The 25,168-nt window shown below is 40.1% G+C and overlaps 1 protein-coding gene across 2 annotated transcripts; it reads right to left on the minus strand.

Moving 5' to 3' along the window:
• Positions 1-13,705: 13,705 nt before the first annotated feature.
• Positions 13,706-21,928, minus strand: pus7l (pseudouridine synthase 7 like). 2 transcript variants are annotated; one of them, XM_075471457.1, is made up of 10 exons: positions 21,567-21,928; positions 20,589-21,405; positions 18,459-18,618; positions 18,131-18,350; positions 17,545-17,643; positions 16,695-16,776; positions 16,358-16,523; positions 16,029-16,155; positions 14,369-14,422; positions 13,706-14,283 (listed from the first exon to the last, which is right to left on the minus strand). In XM_075471457.1, exons 2-10 carry the CDS (start codon positions 21,376-21,378, stop codon positions 13,942-13,944), a joined length of 2,040 nt encoding a protein of 679 aa, XP_075327572.1. In that variant the 5' UTR covers positions 21,379-21,405; positions 21,567-21,928; the 3' UTR covers positions 13,706-13,941. The 2 variants fall into 2 exon arrangements, with proteins under 2 accessions (XP_075327572.1, XP_075327573.1); XM_075471458.1 differs by having other exon boundaries at positions 21,842-21,926.
• Positions 21,929-25,168: the final 3,240 nt, after the last annotated feature.

The raw sequence follows: 25,168 nt of genomic DNA on the forward strand, positions 1-25,168 counted from the left end.
AAAACACTCGCCAATACAGGCCGATTGCTGTTTTTCCAGTTAGTCTCGGTGCATTGAAGGCATGTTATGTCCAGTAACAGCTTGGTCTCCTAAAAAAGGCAGAGTCATAGCTTGTGTTATAAGTGTGCTCTTTTCTGGTTTTGTATGTCATTTCACGCGTTACACTGAGAAGAGGATGACGCTTTGCCTCGTACTTTCACATAATCCTATCCATTTACTGTGTTATTTCAGTGGGCTTAAAATATAGATAAATGTCAAGTGCAATGAGTCCAAAGTGGGGTCTTATTTGTACAAACTGCCATGAGATCATGTTGCCAAAAAAACTATCACTACCAACCAGTGGATAATCCACGAAGCATTAAGGGATGGCATTACACTACTCTGTCTCCTACTGGCAACATGATTTATGAAAAGCTCAGTTTTATGAGCAAAATGTGTTATTGTTGACAGGACAGTAATGGGACAGAGGGTGAGCTGGCAACCGTCCTGCAGACTGGCAAATCCATGGATCTAGATGATCTGTGACATAATTTTTTTTTCTTCTGAATAACAGCAAGTATAAAAGATGCTCTTTAAGATGTGTTAATAAAGGAAAAGATGGGCTCTGCTCCCTCTTGCAGCCATGAACTCATACTCATACTTAACAATTTAGCATGTCTACACAAGTATATTTACATTACTGTAAATCAAAGCTGGAGCCAATGAATGCATGCGTCTTCTGTAGGGTTAATTCCCTCTGATCTGAAGGCCAGTAAAACCTTTTTTCACTGTTGACAAAATTCCTGATGTTTTTAAAAGAATTATAATGTTTCCTCTGTAGTTGCATGTGGTAGACGGTGACTACACTGCATACCCAGGCTGTTTGACCATCACATGATGTGTTTTTTTTTTGTAATATGAGACAAAATAATTCTACAAACACACTTCATTGTGAGTAACACTGTTGATGAAAACTCACAAGGCAAAAATGTGGAATACACTTAATAATTCAGTTTATAGTTTAGCAGGAATGTCTTATGAAGGAAAATACAGTACACACAGATGGAATGGGGTCTGAATAACTAGTAACCACCCATTTTTAATTCTCTGCCTCCTGAGAGGCCGTCAGTATAACCAATCCCAGTGAGCTGTTCACTGGAGAGCAACGGAATTAAAGGGCATTAAAGAGACGAGTTACGTTATTCTTCATAAGCACACTGTTTTCTTTTCTAACTCTTATCACACACATCATTTAGATAATGATTCTTGAACCATTTTAGTCTAAACAAACCAAATTAGGGTAATTTGCTTTTCATCCCTGTGGGGAGAAGAAAAAACATGAAAAAAGATTCATTAAATAACCCTGATGTGACAGAAGGGAAGAAACATGCATTATTCTGTACATACTCCAGCATTGGCTCATATGTTTTCATGCTAAAATCTGTCCTAAGAGTTCCTCAGATGCAAGCTATCCTTTGATCCTCTTTGACAGATTATATAAAAGTCCTTAGATGCAGGAGGTGACTACTGTTGGAAATCTGCTATACTAGGTCCATTGCTATTCAGCCCTTATCTTGATAAATCAAGCAGGCTTCATAACAAAACTAAGTGTTGGAGTCAAGTTTCAGTCCAGAATCACTCTTGAAGTACTGATTAAGCCCAACACAACTGGAACACCTTTTTTCAGTGCCACTGACATGACTGTACACATTTGGACACCATGTTTACACACAGGCTGTTGCTACTGTGACGCAACTCTGTAGAAAGGGTCAAAATATTGAATTCAAGAATGTAGTCACTTTTTCAACACAATATGTTCAGCAACTTGCTATTGAATTATCAAAAAGTAGCTCAGATTCAGAGCTATACTTTCCACTGAGTACAGTAAAATGCACCAGGGATGATATCAAATCCCCATGTTAACTCCAAAATGTGCTGTAATGTTAGTTTCAATTCAAAATGTTATGATAAAAAATCTTTAAGTTCATCATTCAATAGCTCCAGGGCCTAGGTTTGAAGTTTTGAAAGCAATTTTCAAAATAGTTAGAATAATATGAGCTTACAGACATATCAGAACAACTAAGCTAGATGCAAGTAATCATGTTAGTTTGCTAAAAATGAGAAGTAGCTTAGCATGTCTGTATGTTTTTTGTTAGCGAGGTGTGCAGGTCTGTTGGTTCTTTACCATAAACAAAAGTCCTTCTGGGAGAGAAAAAACTCAAATTATTCAAATCAATCCGATCGTGCGTTATTTACCAAAATGTACATGATGCTTCAACATTTTCCAACACACAATCTGGTATTTGTAAAGGAAATGTAGCGATAAGCATGTGTGTGTATCTTACACACGTGTACACAGAACTTTCATTCTCAGCCTGCTTCTCCTCAGTAGAAACCATTCGGTAAAAGTCGGGCACCAAAAAAAATAAATACTTTGCGGCGAATTGCATGAAGTATCTGTCTATCAAAGTCATGAACAAACACTATTGATTGTCTTGACACCTAAAACATGTGTAGCTACCAGTGTATAACACTTTTGTGTTTTGGCCACCTGTGGATGGCTTGTAGCCAGGCTTGATGGACAGTCTTGTGGTTTTGATCTCATAAATCTCATGATAAACCAGCTGTTTCACAAGGTAAAAGGCTGATATGATAAAACAGAAGTTACTATAATGGGAACATGATGTTAACATGCATTTTTGGTGCCAGCATTTCTTTACATTTCTTTTTTTGTCTTTTACATTGAGTGTAGTTGGATAGCCCCAGTAACATTCTTTTTTTTGTTGTTGTCTCTCTGGTTACAGAACTGAGATCACCATATGTAAAACATTTGTCACTCTGCACTTTAGTGAGTATCTCTTTCTAATTCTCTGTGAAACTATGAAACTTATATGCTGCTGTTTTCATTGCCATATTTAATCATTTGTGTCACAAACAGAATGTTTACATGTGATTGATTAACATGTTTTTCTTCAACTATTTATAGCTAAGGTTGGAAATGGAAATCAAATGGATACAATTTTACAATTATTTAGATTTTCACAATGATTTACTATTTACTGACTATGATTTGCTGGTGAATTATTTAATACATATATGATATTATGTCTACTTTTCTTTGACTTCTATCAAGCTAAATGTATTCATTTAGCCATCTTATAGGCTTTGTATGTATTACAAACTTTCTAATAATGGGACTGCAAGATATCTAGACTCATGTCTCTAGTTTATATTGAAAAATTTTAGTGCTCCCTGAACAATACGAGGCTTAGGGGTTTATCTAAGCTATGAGTCATCTTTGTGGGTTTTTTAAAAATTATTTTACTGGCAGATTGAGAGGAATTTTGTGGCTCGCTATTATGAACATTTTTAAGCCAGAGGAGAGAAAGTTACATCCATTTAAAGTGCATTTTTCCTAAATTAACCCCAATGTATGTCGCTATAAATCCAGTCCAGCGCCCTGAGCCCGCCCTCGGATGAGACTGATTTTGACAAGTTGGCTTTTGTTGACGTAGGAGAGGAATCCATTTGGGATAAATTGACTGCAACGGATGTTCTCATGTCTCTGTCTCAATGAAGAGATCAGGAAGACATGCTGGCTTTGTGCTCCTCCAAAGAACCATGTCCACGAATAAAAAGAGGGACACTGCGGTTCACTTATCCTGTGTATTTACTCAAATTATAGATTGCAGCAAGGTACGATAAGAGAGCTCTACAATGCGGAGAAAATGGTTGAGGTGTAGGATCAGTCATGCCATGGTTTTGTATTATGTAGCACCAGAGTGGTTATGTTTTATCACTTCAAACATCTACATCTACAAAAAGCAACGTTCATGTTCCTGCCTGTGTGGCCTGAATTGTTTTCAGCCCAAACCAACCAAGTCTGAACCCAACTTCTGTACTCAGTTGTTTCTTCTCAGCGAAATGCCACCAGCCGAGTGTTTTTGTGTTCATCTATGATGATGAATGATTTTTTTCTCTCATTTTTTATTTTATTTTCTCCTCCTAAGTGGACCAAATCCGTTCCTATGTGGAGCAATGGTTTTTCAAAGAATCACACACACAAATGCACATCAGGTTTTTCCAGATGCTCCACAACAAAGCCTTGAGTCTTGGAAAATTCCCCTCAGACTAAATTTGAGTAGACGTTGGACTGGTTCTGTTTCTAATACCTTTTGCGTTTTGTCATATGTGCCCTATTGCAGTTGGTGTCATTTCAGTTTAAAATTACATTTTACTTCAGTAAAGACTATGATCCATCTACGTCAATCTTCATATACACAAATATTTTGTGCTGGTGAAATTTCTTTTCAAAAGTTCCTGGACATAAAGGAGCAAAAAAAAAATTGCACTTGAGCAATCTGTTTAACGTTGTGTTCAATTTCATTGCAGTGTTTCCCATAGAGACAGATGTGAAATGCACATGGACATTTTTTGTTTTGGGCCACTGTTGTTGCAGCAGAATCAGTCTCTGTGGTGGTGCATGGGCTTCAGTGTGTTAATTGTCCTAATTGGCTGCATTTGTGGATATAAGGCATGCCTGGTGAAGCTTGCAGGAGTTTACCGCTGTCCTTCCTGCAACATTTTCACCTCTGAAAATTAATAGTCTTCTATAGCCTACTGTCTATTCCTAAGCTCTATTTGTTGATTGCGTGGAAAATGTCATGAGGTTAAGGAAAGATGGTCGGATAAATGAGCCCGACATTAGGAAAAGACAGCCGCTGTGCAATGTGATGTGGATCTGCAGCACTGACACTACAAACGCTCAAATATTTAACAAAAAGTGTTTCAGATACTATGTCTGTTAGACTTATCACATTGTTGCATTGAAATGATGTCATATTTATAATTTTAGAATATTATCTAAATGTAAACTGATGAAGGAAAGAAATTGAAATATGTGTTGTCCCAAGCTGCTCATTCTCATCCTCTGTTCCTCTTATTTATCCACATGAATCACAGTTGGTACAGCTTGAGGAAAATAATCAAGCTTCGCTATAAAAGTTGCAGGCACAAGGATTTGTGAGACGAAATTATGTCCTTTCTCTCATAAAGGATGGTTTGGTATAACCTATGCTAAAGAAGATAATTACGGACGCATTGGAGCTTGTTTCCTTAGTATTTAGAGAAATCAAACAGCTCTTATCTTGGCTGCTATGCAGATACTTCTGGGCCATTTAAGTCAATTAGGAAAGTTCTTAAGCAAATACAGTATTTAACTTTGGCTACTTTTTTATAAATATCAAACCTTTATTTCTTTATTTACCTTCTACTTCATATTGCAGCCAAAAACCAGTCTGAAATAGCCACACATGGAGATCATTTTTTGTTTTTAAAAAGGAATGGAATAGGGAATAGGGACAGTCTTAAAACTGGACTGCTCAGTGGTGAAACTTCATCCCTCAGTCAGTAGGACTGAGACAGACGTTTGTGATATGGCCCTGCCATTGCAATCTTGCCTTAAAGAAAAATGAGTGATGATTTTACACTTTTCAAAGGGCCGTAAGTCACAGCATGTTGCTATAATATCTAGTTCAAATTCCATACTCAAGGAAGAACATATAGTTTACAGGAATTGTTACAACAGTGAAACAAAATGACTGATTAGGAATGTGGAAAGAACATCAACCCATCTGACAAAAAGTGCAGAATGAGAATGAAAAAAACTCTATGCCTTTAAGAACAAATGGTTACTTTAATTGTTTTGCATGGGAAATTAATGAATTAGACATTGAAATTTAATTTATAATAATACAGTTACAGCTGCAGTAATTATCATTGTTAAGTTTTATCTAAATGCTTTACATTCATCAATTATGTGTATTATGTATCCAAAAATTTGCACTTTTGTGTCTGTGGCTTGAAATGTGAGATGACAAAATGAATATGGTTGCATCTAAGTAATATCTGAAATGCCTTATTTTCTACTCTGTCCTCGTGGAAAACACTGAAGTGGTTGAGTGAGCAAGTAAACAATTGTGCCCTGAGAACACAACCAAAGGGCAAGAGTAAAACTTGACAAAACTTGTGAGTAGACATACGCATGCAAGATGTATCAAAAGCCTGAAGCCTAGCCCTTTATGTCGACACACCAAGAGAATAAACAGCAATAAGCATGTGACAAATCCTGTTTTAGCAGGCCATTATGTATCTATTGGCCTAAATCTGTGATAAATAGTGCTTTACATTCCTCAACACGTTATCTAATGGTCAAAGCAAAGCTGGATGTGAAATACTGCTGAGATAATTGTGGTGTATGGCGATATCAGCAAGACTTATGTAAACATTATGTCATACCTTTTTATAAACAAAAGGGAGAGTCAGGGAATAGACTATGGGAAAACACAAAAAGGGTGTAACAGTGAGTAAGCAAAAACTATTAAGATTATGGTTGCACATTGCACATAGGAGCAGAATTTAATAGTATCAGGAAATAACCATGGTCCCTCAGAGCTCCTCTATCAGGGCAGGAAGCTGCTCCATCAATCACCATGAGAACAGCTCTCTTTCTTACTTTCCTCCTCGGGCAGTGAAGTCGACAGACACGGCGGTGCAGCTGCTCCAAATGGCCTTGCTCTTATTTTCATTCCTATCTCTCTATGAACACGCATTTTGAAAATGCGAGTGCACACACGGCAGGGATTTAGTCAGCAAGGTAATTACAGGACTACAGTTGGGCTTCAAACCAGCTTCACCGCCAAGATACTGATGGATGTTAAAAAGAGAGGCTGATGACAACGAAGGGACACAGCAATTCGCCTCTTGGGGTATGAATGCCAGTGTGTACTTGTTCAGCTATCTTTGTGTGAACCACTTTGAAATTTTTAATATTGTTAGGACGCTGTGGCCAGCTTTTATTTCTGTCACACCTGTTCTCTTTGAGAGTAAAACTTTGTTTCAGGGTTAAATTTAGAATGAGGATCAGTAGCGGTTGGGGCAATGCTTAGGGTTTGGCACTAAGTTGCATTTTATTGAAATGGTGTTGTGGAATGGAGTTCATGTTCATTTTGAATGAGTAGGTGTGTCCAAACCGTTTACAGGTACACTCAAAAGGTTCTTAAACCAATGTGAAACAACAAACACAAAACCAGACACTGCTAATTCACGGTAAAGATTCAACAGCCAACGTGCAGTCTGCTGGGTAAGATCTGTGATATTCGCCTGCTGTGAGAACCAGTCATCTTTGTCACCTGATGCCCAGGCATGGGACAATGTGATATCTTAAAGGAACTGAAAATATTGCACAAAAGTAGTTGTGAGGCTTTGAAAATACCAAAGATCTGTGGTTTAAGTTTTATATTATTCATTTCATATCTGTCCTCCAGACAATGTGTTACAGTCATAGCTGGTAAAGGATCTGTGGACAGTGCTTATCCACCGTACATTATAGATTTTTGTTGCCACTATGGTGTATCCCCTCAGTTCATATTTGAAAGCTTTGACATGTGCAGTTTGGTAATCCCAATCTTTTTCTTTTTATGCCAAATGTTCAGAGTGAGAACCATGTAAACTATGCATATCCATTGGATTGGACTCATGGTCCTGCTCCAAATTCTAACTTAATTTATTAATTAAATGTCATACTCGTCATATTAAAATGATTTAAAAGTAGCATTTGAAACAATAAACTCATATGGAAAAAGTTTACTGAGCTAACAGAGTGAGACTTTGTTTGTTTTTTTTGTCCACATTTCCTATCAGCCTGACATGTTTTTGCAAACATAGGGCTCAACTTCTGTTGGTAATTAGAAGGCATTAGAGGGCCACTTCCAGATCAGAGGAATTTGTCCACATACAACTTGTGGTAGCAGTACTTTCCAGATAGCGGACACATTTGGACCAAATCTCGGCTTCTTTTTGATGATGGCACTTGCAAGTGTTACGTGGGCTAGATGTGACCCAAAGGTCATAAGCTGGTTCTGACATGGTCTGGTGGATGTATGACTCACTATGAGTCAACAGTATCATCCAAGGCCAAATGTGGGTCAAAACTGCAGATATGGGCCATGTTCGGGTGAAACAAGTGGTAGAGGTAAAACAATGTTATAATGTAACACCAGGGCTAGCATTTCTCAGTTCAAAGTTTGTCAGAAAGGAAAGGCATTCTCTGACAGATGGGGTAATCTTGTAGAAAGTAAATTATGCAGATAAGTTTGATTACTTATTCAGCATGTTGCCACCTTTCAATTTAATGTATTGAGTCTGTTGGCATCAGCTACCCTCAACTTGCTGCCCCGCCAAAAAGAAGACCACCCAGACTCATAAAGCATCCTGAGCATCGCTCTGCAGATGTCGAAGGACCTGGGCCTCCTCAGAATGTCGAGTCCACCCTGGCCCTCCTTGTAAAGAGCAACAGCAATGTACACTTTCAGACGCATGTAGCCTTCTACACAGACCCCTGGAAAAGAGGGTTTATTGTTGACTTGGACACATTGAGTTGCAGATGGTTCCACTCACATTGGGTTAATTCTACGGACACATCCAACTATATTTGACAGTAATCAGAACATTTCTGAGGATGACTCTGAATGGTAGTTGAAGTCCATGGTGTCAAGGTTGAAGAATAAGCAAGTCAGGACAGACTGTCCCCCACAGGGCTCAAACGTTTTTGACTACAAATTTTAGCCTGCTAGTAACTGACAATCCAGGACATGAAGGGGATATCCACCTGTATCCACCAATTTCTCAGCCAGATGTTCTTGAAAACACTCACACTGCTCCCTACCTTGTCCAGGTGGGCGTAGGAGCAGTTTGAGCAGGTAAGTTACAGGTGCATCAAGTCTTAGTTTTGGCTGGTAGGCAAATTTGTTCAGGGTCCAGAAATGCTTCACCATGACCTACAGCTACAATCTCTCAAAGTCTTGATGATAAGCTACTAGTCTGTTGTCACTGATACCAGTGGATGACAATGTGTTGACTTAAAGTCTTTTTTCCATAGATTAAAATGTGGGAAACGCATGTATCCAATGTAAACAGTCCAGTAGATAATGATCTATTTATCAATTTGAATAGTTCCATCCAGTCTGTTTTTCTTCCATTTGAGTTCATAAAGCTGTAAATTCAGGCAAAAGACTTTTACTCTTGTTAACATCAATCCATAGATGTGACGCTTTACGTTATCAAATTCAGAAACTTGAAGTGAGTGTATTGCTTTAAACTAAAGGACTAGCTTAGCAACTTACATTAACTCAAAGCCATCTCCATTAGCTGGCCCTATAGGTCTGACCCCCTCTGCCTCGGCCACAAATGCAGGAAGGATTTTCTCGCGATCATGGTCTCTCACATCTTGTGAGAATTCTTCTGCCCAGCAAGGTTCCCAGCAAACTCTCATTATTTCCTTAAAGCTGTCTGCTAAAAGAGGCTAACCTGTCAATCTTATCTGACATGAGACTGTTTCCCAAAATCCTCAAACTGAGAATGGAAATGGAAAACAAATGCATGACTTTTAGAGCATGGATGTGAATGCTTTACAATTTGGATATCTTTAAGTCAACCTCGCATTTTCTGGTCAACAAGGTCGAAGTGTTGCAGTCAGCAGCAAGCAAAGGTAATATTATTGTCCCTCTTTTTTTAAAAAAAGCAGAGAGTTGCCATTAAAAATAATGAGCCTTCACTTCTCTGTGCTTTGCAGCCAGTCGACAGATAGTTCTACTCTGACATACACTGCTCAGTGTACTCAGGCTGAGGTTTAACAGTTTTTTTCCCCTTAACTTTTACAGTGTGAGAAAAATTCCCAGTTGAAGCAAGTAAGCCATTAATAGCTCATGTTCAGGCAGTTTACCACGATCCTGCTGGTGTTGTCCCAGAGTGGGTTAAAAGTCGGGCAGTTCTTTGGGTCACAAATGGGGCAGGAAATGAACTTTTTCCACTTGCTGGACTCAGTGACAGGCCGCATCCAAAAGTCAACAATCACTTTCTTATATTCTAGCAGCCAGATTTTTCATAATGTTTTATTTATCCTATTATAAAAAAAGAGCTGTTCTTGCTCTGTTCTTACTTCATAGCCAGAAATGGATCTTGGCTTATGGTTACAACATCAATTTTCCACCTTGGATCCAGCCACAGTGTCCCACAGTGTGTGTCAGAATAAACGTGTGGGTCCAAATTTAATGACAAAACACAAGCTGTAATGGTTTCCAAGGCTTATCATGACCTTCTTAGGGAAGGCATCCTGAGCATCTGTGCTGTTTTTCATCAGTGTCACACTGGGAGGAACTGCAGTTTTCTAATATTGGTGTTGGTGCTGCTCTACATATCTCCATCACATCTTTTTTAGTGACAAGTGGAATTTATATCTGTGTATATATTTCCCTTGATGCCTTGTAGGCTACAGATTCAACTGGATACACACAGTAGCCAGTAACTCACCCAAAGAACTGCAGTAGTAATGTAATCAATAATTAATCTAATTTCACTCCGGCATTGCTCCCCACCCCCTTCTTTCCACTTGTCAATAACTCAGCTGCAGTTATCAGGCCAGTGCATTTTCCACATGTGGGACACTGACCTGAGGACACTAAATGGGGTGACGGTGCAGCCTCAGGCAGCGGAAAGATCAGTGGTTTCAATGTTGAATGGCACGGTCACAAGTCTCTGGACACCCTGTTGATTTGTTTTCCCTGTTCCAAAGTTGACCTGTTTGCATGGATGTGGATCATTTTTGTCCGAATCTTGATAAATTTGTCTGAAATGTGAATTTTATGTGGTAGAATGACTTCCAAAATATCTTATGGTCTGGTTTTAACAAGAACTGCACCCTGATTAGCTTCATTCCTTGCAATCGTGGTACTAGAATCCAGGCCAGGAACCTACATATGCCTACTTTTAACTCAATGTGTCATTTGAATAAACAAATTAAAAAATGTTTCAAAAATGAGCCTACAACAAAATAACACTTGACATACAAAAACTCTCAACAGCTGAGGTTCCCATTTTCAGTTGGCAGCTGGAAAAAACAAAAGCTCTTTACAGTCAAAGTTGCTCCTCAGCACTGCAGGGACCTTTTTCCGAGACTGGGTGAAAGGCATTTTGACGTTGTCACAACAGCAGTATTACTTGTGCTTATCCCATACGCACCCACTTCATATACAGACTGTCACATCTGGACCATAGTCAGCGGTGGCTCCTGCAGCAACACGGTTGACAGGGCCTAGAAACAACAACAAACACGTGCGGAGACACTATCTTTTGCAGGTGCAGACAAGTTCAAAACACACACAGCTAAACGTGCATATTAGTGTCTGCTCTAGATAAAACACAGAGCAACTCCTGCCAATCAACCAAAGCAGTTTTGTCAGGTCAAAGGCCGTTAGAATGTTTATATGACTGATCATCGATTCGTGTGCCTGCATTCGCGTCTGTGTGTCCGTTCATGAACTTGTTAAACTGTTTATTTTTTTCTAAAACCAGAAAGTGAAAGCCAAAAGTGTTCCCTAATTCCTCCATTGTGCTAATACTTAAGTATTTTGGCCTTGATTTGACATTTTTCTCTTTTTTCATTGTTCCATGACTCCTTTTCAGTTGAACTTAAAGGCTGAGAAAACATAGTTTCAGACCTTATGTATTTCATAAATAATAACCATTCAAGGTTGATCTCAGAGGAAGGATTTTGTTTTGAAAACGAAAAAGAGAAAAAACATCCCCAGTAAATAGTTTTGACTAATAGCTTGACTAAAACCGGTTAAAACTGGATAGAACACTTAAAGAGCCCGTGTTATGCACATGTAGAGGTGCATGATGTTATCATGTGGGTCTCCTTAAGAGGTTTGCATACTTACATACATTTAAAAAAAAAAAAAACATGCCTTCTCTTTTACTGTACATTGCAGCAGCCTCTTATCACCTTCAATTTAAAACTTTCTCTTTCAGCTCCTGCCTCAAAGGCTCCTTCCAAAAAGCCCCAGTCTGCTCCGATTTGCTCAGTCATGTGTCACCAGCTTCAGGGCCTCCGTCTTTACAGATCTTTCGACATACACAATAAGCTATATAACTCAGTCACCTTCTTTTATCTGGGTCATTTCAGGGACCGAAAAAATAACGTTTGGCCAAAGTAAGCTACGCGGCCTCTCATACCCCTTCCTGCTTCTCTCTTTCGGAAGAGAAACAAGCACAGTACTTTTAAGGTAAACGTCTTTCATAATCTCGACTTCCTCCTTTTTTTTTCTAGCCTTCCCTCTGTCTTCCAGCTAGCAAGACATGCAATCGTCCTGTCATCTATGCTGCTGAAGTGGGTCAAAATATCTATCCACAGCCGGCTGGACCAGGAATTGGCCCGAAGCTGAGAAAAAGTTATTTCTGTCTGTGAAGGAGAACTATAACTGACAGATATGGGGTTTCATCCTGATTCCTCAGCCTACAGTGTTGAATCAAACCAAGTATTCTTAGCTTCAAAGTGTGCAGACTCTTTGCATACACTATTTGAACAACCTTGTGAGCTACTAACAACTAACTGTCATTGACTTGACTCTGTTGCAGACGGTTTTGCTTACAGGCAGATAATCAATCAAACGGTGCTTCACTTTAATGACAGGTGGCATGTCAGGACCAACATTGGACTGAAACATCTCCTGCATTAGAGTTAGTCACTTTTCATATTCCTTCCAGTATACTGGGCAATTAGAATAGCTCGGAGCATATACCTCACATGACTTATTAATGAGCAAGGTTTCATATGCTGCTGTCGTTAAACATTCTCATCAAAATTCCATACGTTTGCCAAAGGGAGGCTGAGCTCGCTCACTTATACCCGACAGCAGTCCCTCAGCAACATAATTATTGTGCCACGCTTTCCAGTATTTTTATTGGATCCAATTGGCCACATCTCCATATTTACACAAGAGTGGATCATTTAAATTGAGGTGGTCACAGATTAGGAGTGTAATATAATTTGAATCATGTGGTGCAGGTGCTGTTTTCTCCAAGATAAGGATGTCATTAGGATCCCAGCTTAGCCTATAGTAATCAGATGTACACTTTTAGCTACTGAATTCCCACTTAACCAGTTAGTTTAAACTGAGCAGGTACTCCACATCCTGTTTGAGTGACTTTCTGTCAAGTGTCTCCATCTACTGGTGATCAGTGGTCAATACATTCAAAATGCAGTTTTCTAAATCCATACCTCACGTTCGAGTTCCTTGCGGAAAGTACAGGGAAGTAAATACTTCCCTTTCTTCCTAATTCATCTGCTTTTCTTTCATCCTTTTATTTCAGACAATCATAAAAAAAAAACACTCACAATGAAGGTTGAAGTGTTGAACCTTCTTGAGGTAGAAGGATTTTCTTCTCTTTTACCACATGAAAGTCAATGTCTTTGTCCAAACAGCTCAGTTTGCATCTCATGTGTCAACGGGATGCTGAGCAAGATTTTTTTCTGTGTATGAAGCTTGCACTGTACTGTATTAGCTTTATCATCAGATTCACAAGGGTGGCACTGACACTGATCCTAAATTTCCCGGGAGGAAAACGGGCATTCTGCAGAAAGGAAAGTGGCACCTTCAAACTTGACGATGGTCCAAAACATACATGTGACAAAAAAACAAAGTTTAAAATTGACAAATCAAAACTTTACAGGGGATGAATAACTTTGTTTATAAATTCTGTTTATATCAGTGTTTCTCATAAGCCAAATAATCAAGTTACATATTACGGAGTGAATTGATATTAAATGTGATTATCAATAAAAAATTTAAAACTTCAAGTAGAAAAAATGTAAAAAGGAAGTCAATGGTTGTGGTTACTAATTCTTTTATTAGCGACAAAAGTCATACTGTTTACACACTGTTGCGCTTAAATTGGCTCACATTAGGCAGTGGCTCCTTTTCACTATAAGCTTCATCAACTGCACTTTCTAATTTTTTCTTTGTCATCACACTCTTCTGCGTACAACAACAACTAACCAATATTATTATGCATCACAATCGCCGACAATGAAAGTAGAAAACAAAAACATAATCATCTTCAGCCTCAAGGATCACACTTCATGATCTCTCTGAGGCATATGGTAGCGTAACAGGATGAGTCCAGGTCAAAATTTAAGGTGAGTGTGATGGAGTCGGAGTCTGAGCCCTGCTTCTTTTCTCTTGCTCCCACTCCTCCTCCCTCGCTGCTGGCTGCTTTCTTCAGCTGGTAACTGAGGTTATGTGGGACTGCCAGCAGGGGGCGGTAGCAGCCAGGAAGGTTCAGTTTGAGGCTGCCGACTCTGAAGCGACAGTCAGCCAGTCCGTCTCTGGCCAGTCTCTCCTGGTACCAAGTCCCCATGGCATTTTCTGGATACTTGACAGTGTTTCCTGGCATTGGTAGTACCACCTGACAGAATGATAAAGTTGTAACTAAAAAGCAGAATTTATTGCATTTAGCAGAGGGATTAAAGGTCATTTAAAAAACCACATACTTGTTCTAGTGTATAGACTCCCGCTTGCTCCTCTTGATCTGTCACCACGTGGATCTTGAAAGGCAAAAAGCAAAAAAAAAAAAAAAAGAGTCACAGCACTGAGGAGGTGTTTTCAAAACGGATTTGATAACTCTGGATTACAACATCTGCTAAAATACACTGAATTAAGCAATTTGAAAGATATACTAACCATGAGAGCTACAAGCAAATAGATGTTTAACTTTAACTCACACAGATATTTGCAAGAAAATACTCCAGAATTTTCTGATATGAAAAGGCGATTAGCCCCACTGAGGCAAAGACATGAACACTCGAGAGGGTTTTCTGACTAAGTCCTTTCATTGAGATTCTCACAGAGAAACTTTTGGAAGTCTTCTCCAGACAAACATTGCTGGAGCTGATTCTTACCCTTTAGCCAGCACTGAAGACTGTGGATGTTAGATTTACTCGAGGGATATTGGCAGATACGGCTTCCTGCACAGAGATATCTGCACTTGTAACCCCTGATCACTTCCATCAGTATGAAGTCATGGAATTTGGCCAGTGTGATGCACTCCCCACTTTTCAGCATTTCGTTAACTCTCTGTCTGGGATGTCCGACTGTAATGCCTACTTGGATGACTTTATTGTCTGTACTTGCAATCCTATCATCGCATGGCTTTCTGATGCATTACTCATGACTTTGGAAAGGCTACCGTCACCTATTGGGGAAGATAAGTCAGGGACAAGAGCGCCCAACTGAGGCAAAAGTTGCTGCCATCACTGGCCAGTTATTATAGAAATCTTTGTCGCAACTTTTCTACTGCTGTTCATCCTCTTTACTCTTCCTATTTAGTGCCAAAGTTGATTTCTTGTGGAACGTGACTCGACCATTTAAGGTGGGAGCTGAAGCTGTACGCAGGGTCTGAACACAGGAAGATAAGTCCTGGGCCTTCTGCTACTTACTGAAGCTGTGATTTGGTGTCAGCAGCTTTGCCATTCGGCCCGTTTCTCTCTGTATTGTTTTAATGATTGTTTGGTGAGGCCATAGTGTGAATCTTTTTGCACTCCTTCTTCTTCAGAGGCTATATTTGTTAGCAGTATATTTCTGTTTATTAAGGTTCCCTTTGTATGGGCATTCAATTAATTGAACCAGTGCCAGGCTTGGTTAAAACACCCTCATTACACTTAGTTTTTTCTCTTTTCTTAACCTCATTAGTACCATGAGTGTTAACTATTGTACTTGTGTAAAATGTAGGTAGTGCGTTTGTAAACGGAATATTTTGGTCAGTAGACAATAAATGACTTCCCTTATGCCTTCACCATCTGCTTTAATGTTAACTTCCTCTTTCCCTGGCTGAGCTAGGTCATAAAAAGATATTAGCAGCGTGCTGTGGTTGTAGATACCTGGATTGAATCCACCACCATAAATATTTATTGATTATTTAAGTCATTCTTTGACTGCTTTAAGTATCTTCTGAATTTTCCATTCATCTATTTTCTATCTCCGCTCAATCCAATTCAAGGTCGTGGGAGGTTCTACAGAACCCTATTATTATTTATGTTGGTATTATCAACTTTGTATGTGTAAATAAAAAAAAATGGGATTTCTCTGTTGCCACTGTGACTTCAGATTGAAAAAGAAGCAAATATCTCATGTGCATTCTCTAACTTTCCTTACCTGAAGGGAGTTGGTTTCTACTGAGTCCTCCATTTTATTTTGTCCTGTCTGCGTCCACACCAGATCCCCTTGTCTGACACCATGGCCCAGTGTAGCCAACCTGTGTGCCGCAGCGTCATTCCACACCCTGAAAACGCAAACAGGTCAACGGAATTATTGCAATGAAGGATTTAAAATGGCAGTGACCTGTTATATGTTAGTCATTATGTTGAATCCTTTCATTAAAAATATATTCATGCATTGAACTGAATATTAATTTAACCAAATTGTTTCGAGCATTCATGAATTCTGGAAAGTATTGATTTTCTTTTTTTTTCCAAGCAGCTGACCTGCTACAGTAAGCGTGAGGATAGAAAACTCTCATGCTGTGGGGCAGGCTGAGCCACGCTTGGACACATCCGTCCGGACCGGTACCGTAGCGGTTCAGGGCCCGAAGCATGAGCCGCTCCCTGGGCTTGGACAGTGGCATCAACACCAAAGACTCTTTAGCGTTATCTGATGTCAAAGAGAAAAGAAAATACCATTTATTTTTATGTTATTCACTCTGTTCTAAAAAAGCAGAACTTGGATTGTCAAACCTTTCGTACTGTGGTGAAACTGGTCTTTCCACTAAAACACCGGATGGATTTTAGCAGATTCTTTGAAAAACAAAACCAAAGCGATCACCTGTTTGGACGAAGTGTCTCTTGGCTTGGCTGTGAGGATCATCTCCTTCTTCTGGGGTGAAGAAGAGGCGCACAGCACTCACCTGACACACACACAGTAAACATCAGCACAAGAACTAACATTTGCCCAGAGCCTTTGGCTTCATATCATCAATAAATAAAAAAGCTTTGGTCAGACTTTTGACAACAAGCTTTTTTCAAGAGTTTTTGGAAAAAATGACTCGTGTTTATTTCAACTTGGTTAGATTATTGTAGTTCCTTGTATGTGGCAGTCATTATCTGCCGCTTCTCTTTTAACAGGAAAATGAAAATGTGACCATATAACGCCAGTGTGGCCTCTCTCCACTGGTTTCCTGTTCATTTTAATTACACTGACTGATTTTTAAAACATCATAGCGGGTTTTTAAGGCTCTTAAGTGTCTGGCTTGACCCCATCTCGAGGAACTTTTACATCCTTGCAGTCCAGCTAAGACCCTGAGGTTGAATAATCTCATGCCCTTAAGATGTTCTGCAAAAATAGAGGTGGTCATGCCTTTGCATGTCGCTCCGCATCTGTGGATACATTTAAGACCGTTTTTCATTGGCATTCCATACAAGTAGAGCAAGACACTTTGGTTTCATCGAGTGAATTTGAACTGGAAGGTGAATATGCCACCTTTTGGTCGGATTCATTGTTTTATTGACTGTATGCTTTCCTGTGTTTTTATGGAATATTGTGTTATTGCTCTTTGTTTGTTGAGCTGTTACTGTACAGCACTCTGTTTCAACGTGTGGTGTTTTAAACCAGGAGAACGGGACTGTTTCAGCGGCAGCTGCCAGCCGCAGCTCACCCTCGCCTGACAGTCTCTTACCATGTCCTCTTTCAGCAGAGCGAGTCCGACTCGATCAGACTGAACGCTTTGTCCGCTGCCAAACCTCTGTGGTCCATAGTAGTTGACAAAACCTCTTGTCTAGTTAGAGAAAACAATCAAGGTGAATGTGGCACTGTGATCAGTTTGAAGCAGAAGAGCAAGAGGAACAATAGGCCACTGTGCTATTGAAGTATAAAGACTACAGTTTCTCTGATTTTCAACAAACTCCATAAAACATCAGTCTCTGCAACAAACCTTTGGCTCACCTGATCACTGCAGTTTTTAAGTTGCATCACTCATTTTATGGGACTATTTTATGGAGGATTAACACTTATCTGATGCTGTGGAGAATATTTAAAGGAGCAAGGTGGCTTATTGCTGTGTTTTTAAACAGTTTTATCATTTAAATCCACTTACAATATCTTGTCAGTGTAAAACACCTAAAATGATAATATGCTGTCTGTCACATGCACATGTGCATGCAGACAGGACTCTCAAGTAGAAAACGTATGGAGGTACATGTGTAAAACATTCTTCTCGGCGGTTTTCTTTTCACTAAAGGAAAAATAAAACGGTGGAACTGTACCTTGACGTTCTCCACGGCTTCTTTTACAAGAGCCGCCAGGTGAGCGTGCACGTCTGCGCCCGAGGAGTGTGTGTCAGTGGCCCCGTGCGGTCGGAGGTTGCGGACCACCAGGTCAAAGTGATTCCCCTGCAGTCGTCCCAGTCTGAGAGGCTCGCTAACCGAGCGGACCTGGGACAGACGCATTCCTCGCTTCTCAAACTCTGCCGTCTTCTCTTTCAAACTGATGATGAATGCATAAAACAATAAAGGGAAGGGTCAGGAAGAGAACATCTCAAAACTACTTTAGTATTTTGGGTGTTTTGTTTCTCGGGCAGAAACACAGCACTACCGTTGTGGCGAGACCTTCTTCACCACCATGGACTGGTATGTGATTGCTCTCTTATCCTTGATCCCCGCATAGGTGAAATCTGATGGCAGGACTCCCAGAGCGGCTGCCATGTAGCTGATGGCCTCCAGAGTCTCCAGGTTCTCCTTACAAAGCGTGAATGCTGAGAGGTGCACACACAAAACACGGCTGTGAAAGAGTATTTCAGTGTGGCAAATCTCTCTTTTAACCTGGCTAGATCACATGGGTAAATTAGGCTGAACTCGGAGGAGTTCAGTTCAGAATCAGACTGAAACAACATTTAAGTGTCAAACAGAAAAATGGGAGTTCATGTCTGACAGTCTAAGAAACTTTCAGCACATATTTGAGCTTGAACAAACGCCAGGTTGTTAAATATCACAAGTGACAGAAAGAGCAATGACTTAGCTGTTTAAAAGTCTACTTGTGTACCGCATTTAATCAACAATTTACTATGTTGACCCAATGACATACTTTCAGTCCTGAATCTATAACATATCAGACCCTCCGTAGGTTTTATGAATAGAATTCAGCAATGTAGATTCTCAGCTGAAGGAATTCATTTTATATCCAAATGCTCACCCACCAAAAGCATGCAGTCTGTACCTTCTGTTACCATGGGAACCAAGCGTTCAGTCGGTGAATCAGAATGGATTTTATATGTTTTAGATCATGTCCCAATTTGCCAACAGAATCAGCCATCGCTTACTGCTGCTATTGGATGCAACACAAATAATATGCAAGAGGCCCATTTTATGTGAGCGTGCACAGAGCCTGAAGAGGAAACCCCGAGTTAACAAAGCACTATAATTTCAGTGCGTACAGCATCGGAAATGTTGCCCCACTGAAAATGAAGACGATCAGTCAGCAGAGGCCGGCTCTTTAGAATAATTCAGAGCAGCGTACTTTAAAGCAAACTGAAAGAAAGTTGGAAAGAAAATGGCATTCCCCTGATTTAGAAGAGTCTGAATTAATCTGGAAAGATGGTCTATTAACATTAAGAAAGACCTTCATAAAGATAAAACTGCTTATATTCATAATTGATTAGAGAATAAGAACAATCCCAGGCTTCTTTTCAGCACTGTAGCCAGACTGATGAAGAACTGCGCTCTGCTGAGCCAGCAGTGATGATTTCATGAGCTTCTTAAACAGTAAAATTGTTTCTATCAGAGAGAAGATTAATGGAGTCCTTTCCATCAAGTACAGCAGCTTTAGAGTATCTTTACCTGATTTGTATTTAGACTGTTTTTGTCCAATCAATCTCTCTGAGATTTCCCCCATATTAGATATTATCAGTCTGTCTTTGTTGACAGGCTATGCACCACAGTTTTTAAGGTTAGTGTAATTAAACGCTTACTTAAACAAACCTACTCTTGATCCAGGAGTGTTGGCTAATGATCGACCTATATGGGAGGCAGAGCCTTCAGTTATCAGGCCTCTCTGTGTGGAACCAGCTGCCAGTAAATGTCCTGGAAGCAGACACTCTCTCTACCGCTACCTCTAGGCTTAAAACTTTCCTTTTTGATAAAGATCACAGTTCGGGGTGACTGAGGTAACCCTGAAGCATCCCATCGTTATGCAGCTATAGGCCTACACTGCTGGGGGACCTCCCATGATGCACCTCTTCTCACTCTGCTCTTTTACTTCCTCTTTGTACATATGACATTATTGTTGCCATTAACTTGTATTTCTCTCTCTCAGCAGATATCCTTGGTCTGGTTTTGCTTTGTTGCCCTCTCTTTCTTGTCCTCTCAACCCCCAGCTGGTCGAGTCGGCTGGCCGCCCTTCCTGAGTCTGGTTCTGCCAGAGGTTTCTTTATTTCCACAGCCACCTCGTTCATGCTCAGGATGGGAGATTGGATCAAAGTGAAGTTTTGGTGCAATCTGATGGTTTCCTTATCTAGGCAACCAACCAGTGACCAAAACATCACTCAGTGGACGTTTTTTGTTTTGTAAATCCAGTTAACATAAAGACTCTGGATCATCTGTCATGACTGAAAACCAAACTTGAATTGATACGTTGAAGTCTGGAATCCACCGCCCTCTATTTCCAGATATTTTACGTTTCAATTCAGAAACTAATGTGCATGTGAGGAGCTGTAATCCTACACCTTACCAGTATAAATTTCTTCGTCTCTGCGTTCCTCTGCGGTTCTTTTCTTTGGCCTCCCGTGCTCTCTCAGCCTAACTGAGATGGATGTCCTCCCCTGGTCGATGAAGCTTTTAGTCTCCACCAGTTTCCCAAACCTTCGGTTCAGGAAGTGGTGGACCGCCGTCCTGTGGTCTTTATTATCATCAGGTCCAAACGTGTAAGATGAGCCACGCACTTTGGCATCTATAAACCTGAAGAAGTCCTCTGCTTCGTCCTCTTTCACCAGCCGGGAGAGCTCTCTGTAGTCTGGGTCTTCCCTCACCCTGATCTCAGGCTGGATGGTGACGGTCATGAGGAAGGGGAAGCGATGTCGGACAGCCCGGTGGACATTGGCTCTCTGGTGTTTATCTGTAAAGGATCCCAGAGAAAGCTCCAGCTCAGCTGGCTTTTTGTCTCTGAGAGTCAACACAAACTGCTCAAGTTCTTCACTGACCGACTGGCCCAAAATAACATCTAAATCAAAACTCCCGAAAGTGGGCAGGGGGATATCTACCCCCCATTCTGACGAAACACCAGTGTCCTGTGACACTGAACAATGACTGCTCTCCTTTAGCTCTGCACTGGTTGTGTTTTCCTCAGAGGAGGCACAGCCTGGTGTCTGAGTGGCTGCTGCTGCTGTTTTAACATTCTGTCCATTAATGTCGATCTCAGTCACCACAAAATCTTCAATCACGTTTTTTATGCTTCCATAAAAGCCTTCGTGGTTTGATATGAAGTACGCCGGGACGTTCACAGCCGCACTCTCCTGCCTCATCGTCACTTTATTCAAATATTCTCGTTCCTGAAAAAAGGACAAAAATTGCAACGTTAGCAAGCTCATAAACGAAAGTAATGAGTAGGGAACTGAATTAAATGTTGGGGAAGCCTAATGTAACTGGAAATATAGTTTTATACTGTTCATAAGTTCATATGCGACTTAAAAAAAAATGCTAATATACAAACCGGGACGGTATTTTGAGTCCGCCAGAGTTGTGGCACAGCTTTGAAAAAAGCACCCGGATTCTTGGAAAGATGTTAGGTACTTTTTTTCTCTAGAAAGAATTTTCTGTTTATGCGAAATTTTCCCGTCTATTTAGACCACTATCTTTAATGCTCTCAAAGACCTAGTTCCACATCGGTGACAGAGAGCTGGGCCTGCTACAGTAAAGAAAACAACGCACATTGCTGTGCATAAATTGGAATATAAATCTATAATGGTTTTATCACAATAACTTAACTGTTTGTTTACGCAACGAACTGGCAAGAGGCACGAAAACGAGACGTTTGTAAACACATCCACGCTGAAACAATGCAAGCTTCTTCCGCGTCATGTGACCATCAGGTGACTTTTCTTAAAGAGACAGTAGGATTGTAACTTGTCCTTGACGTTTTCTTGTAATAAAGCTTTATTGAATATTTTTAGGTAGCAAATAACCAAACCCAGCAACAAATCAGTTCACATACTTAAAGGGGATAAAATAATAAATAAATAGATGAATACAGAAATATAAGTTACTTTGGGGTAAGGACGATGTAATACAATCCATTCCAAGCATCTGAAGGCATTGTTTTTTTTAAAGCTGTTTCAATATCAAGAATATGCATCTGTTTGATGAACTTTACTTAATCCCAGCTGTTATTGAGCAAGAGACAGGTAACACCCTGGACAGGATGCCAGTCCATCACAGGGCCATACAGAGACAAATGAAACAAACAGCCATGCACACTCACTTCTTGGGTCAATTTCATGACACCAATTAACCACACATGCATGTTTTTGGGGTGGTGAGAGGAAGGCAGAGTACCAAGAGAGAGCTTACGCATACACAGGAAAAACATGCAAACTCTACCCGGAAAGGCCCCAGCCGAGATTTGGAGAAGGAATCTTCTTGCCTTGACAATGATGATGCGCACACCACTTGGTGCAACCCCAAAAACAGGACACAAATGTACTATATAAATGAATACTTTAATAAATACTTTTCTGTATTTGTTTTGCCTTATCCTTAACTCCTATCCTTAACTCATAACTCCTGTTATGCCATCACCATCTCTAATTTGAAAACTTTTACCGTGGTGTGACAACTCATTTCCTTTATCTTTCCCAAAGGAAATTAAAATAAGTGGTGATTTCACTTCTTTTGAATATCTTAGTTTTATTTTAAAGGGTGATCCTAAAACTCTGTTCTTAATCATTTAGAGATCTACAGGATACTGTGCAAGTTTTATTGATGAATTTTCAGAATTATTGTCTGTAATTTCGACTGATTTTAACCATTTTATCTTGACCAGGGATTTTAACATTCACATAGATAATATGACGCATGGTAATGCCAAACAATTTTCTTCTGTGCTGGACATGTTTGGTTTGTGGCAACATGTAACAGAACCAACCCACCTTCGAGGTCACATTCTGGACCTGGACATTTCGAAAGATATTTCTTCTGTTGTGGTTATTGATTTGGTCTTTTCTGACCATTTTTGTATTCTATTTGATTTATTGATCGCTCAGAATGTTCAAACAACCAGCTTCTCAGTTAAGAAGAGGTACATTAATGAGAAAACAAGTGCTCAGTTTAGGGAGGCCGTAGCTATGTTACCAACAATGAGCGCAGAGTCGGTTGAAGGACTGCTGGATCATTTCAACTTTAAGATTTTGAATGTAATGGAAGCTGTTCAATCAAGAGAACCTTGATCAAACAGAAAACCCCATGGAGAAACACCACTACGGTCAAAAACCTGAAAAGAGAATGCAGGAAAGCTGAAAGTAAATGGAGGAAAACAAGGCTTCAGATTCACTATGAGCTGTACAAAGAAAGCCTGCGTAGTTTCAGAGATGTTTCACCATCGTTCTCTTCTCTACCGTCACCCAGGAGATTTCCTGATCACCTTGAAAGCTTGGTGAAATCGGGGATTAAAATGGTTCCTCTCACGCCAAACGGCAAGATCAAGAATTCTATCCTCAAAGAAGCATCGAGCCCCTCTCCCTCCCCAGCCTACTCCATCGACCAAAGCCCCCCCAGCTTGGCCCCCACCACCAGTGCCCACAGCTGTCATTTCCAACAGCGTCAATGCTGTTGTCTAGGACACTAAGGGCCTCTGTGTTGGTAAACACCATCTCAACCAGAGGTCCAAGGATGGAGTGAAGAGAGGGACAATCAGACTGTCCAATCAGAGAAATCTTATCCATATCCCTTGCAAGAACACAGCATCCAGTTCAACTATAACTAATCTCAAACACGCAGAACTCAATGTCAGATCTTTAAGTAACAAATCATTCTTAATTAATAGTTTTATTTCCTCTCACAATCTTGATTTTATGTTTTTAACTGAGACGTGGCTCGACAAAAACGCAGCAAATGCAGTACTGATTGAGTCTAGTCCACCTCACTTCAATTTTGTGTCTGAAACACGAGAAAACCAGAGGGGTGGGGGTGTTTGTGCCATGTTCAGGGACAATATACCCACCCACAAGTTGTCATTTGGGTTTTTTTCATCATTTGAGTGTGTCATTCAAAATGGAGATAAAACAATCTTCCATACTTTATATCACCATTTATAAACCACCACAGAATTGTTTTATTGATGATTTTACTGAACTACTTTCAATTGTGTGCACTGCTTTTGACTGTTTAGTCATAACAGGGGACTTGAATGTGCATGTGGACGTAGCGCATAACAAGGAAGCTAAAGAGCTCACTGCTGTCCTTGAAATTTTTGGTCTAACTCAGCATGTGACTGAGCCCACCCACAACAGAGAGCACACTCTAGATGTGCTCATTTCAAGGGGTGTTGTTATTTCAAACATGAATGTCGTTGATGTTGCTTTATCTGATCATTTCTGTGTTTTTTTTCGACCTATCTACTTTACCCAAAACACCAGCTGGGTCTGCAGTTGTATGGGGAAGACTCATAAATGACAGAACAGGGACACAGTTTATGGAAATGATTAGGTTTGAGAACACCCTGTGTTCTGATGTTGATGATCTGTTGATCTCTTACACATCAAGTCTCTTAAATGTTTTGGATACCATTGCTCCTGTCAAGGTTAGAATGGTTAAAAGTAGGCAAAAGGCGCCATGGAGGAAAGAAAAGTCGGTCAGGGCACAGAAAAGGGAGTGCCGGAGAGCCGAACGGAAATGGCGCAAGTCAAAGCTCCAGGTTCATTATGAGACTTACAAAGAAAAGCTATGTGTGTTCAACCAGACTTTGCGCAGAACAAGGGAGAGTTATTTTTCTGAAATCATCAAAAACTGCAGTAACAACTCTCGTGTCCTGTTTGCTACAGTAAACAGATTAACAAACCCTCCAGTTTCACTGCCCTAAGAACTCATTTCTTCATCTAAGTGTAATGAGTTTGCAACATTCTTTAATGACAAAGTTCAAGGCATTAAAAATGCAATAATTTCCACAACACAAATAACTACTCTGCAGCCAGCTAGACACCTGGAGCTGACACATTTCACACCTGTTACTGACAAAACAGTCAAAGAGACCATCTGCAGTCTGAGTTCACCAACGTGCTGCCTTGATGAGTTGCCCACTAGATTCCTAAAGTCTGTGCT

The sequence above is a fragment of the Odontesthes bonariensis genome, chromosome 8 (genome assembly GCF_027942865.1).
Source record: "Odontesthes bonariensis isolate fOdoBon6 chromosome 8, fOdoBon6.hap1, whole genome shotgun sequence".
NCBI lineage: Eukaryota > Metazoa > Chordata > Actinopteri > Atheriniformes > Atherinopsidae > Odontesthes > Odontesthes bonariensis.

What these genes read in the sequence shown, in the direction of transcription:
- pus7l (XM_075471457.1), bottom strand. Translation starts at nt 21,378, where the DNA reads ATGAGGCAGGAGAGTGCGGCTGTGAACGTCCCGGCGTACTTCATATCA. An exon ending in AAGAAGGTCTCGCCACAACG is followed by an intron (nt 18,351 to 18,458) that starts GTAGTGCTGTGT and finishes ATTCATCATCAG; the next exon opens with TTTGAAAGAGAAGACGGCAG. An exon ending in GAGACACTTCGTCCAAACAG is followed by an intron (nt 16,524 to 16,694) that starts GTGATCGCTTTG and finishes CTTTGACATCAG; the next exon opens with ATAACGCTAAAGAGTCTTTG.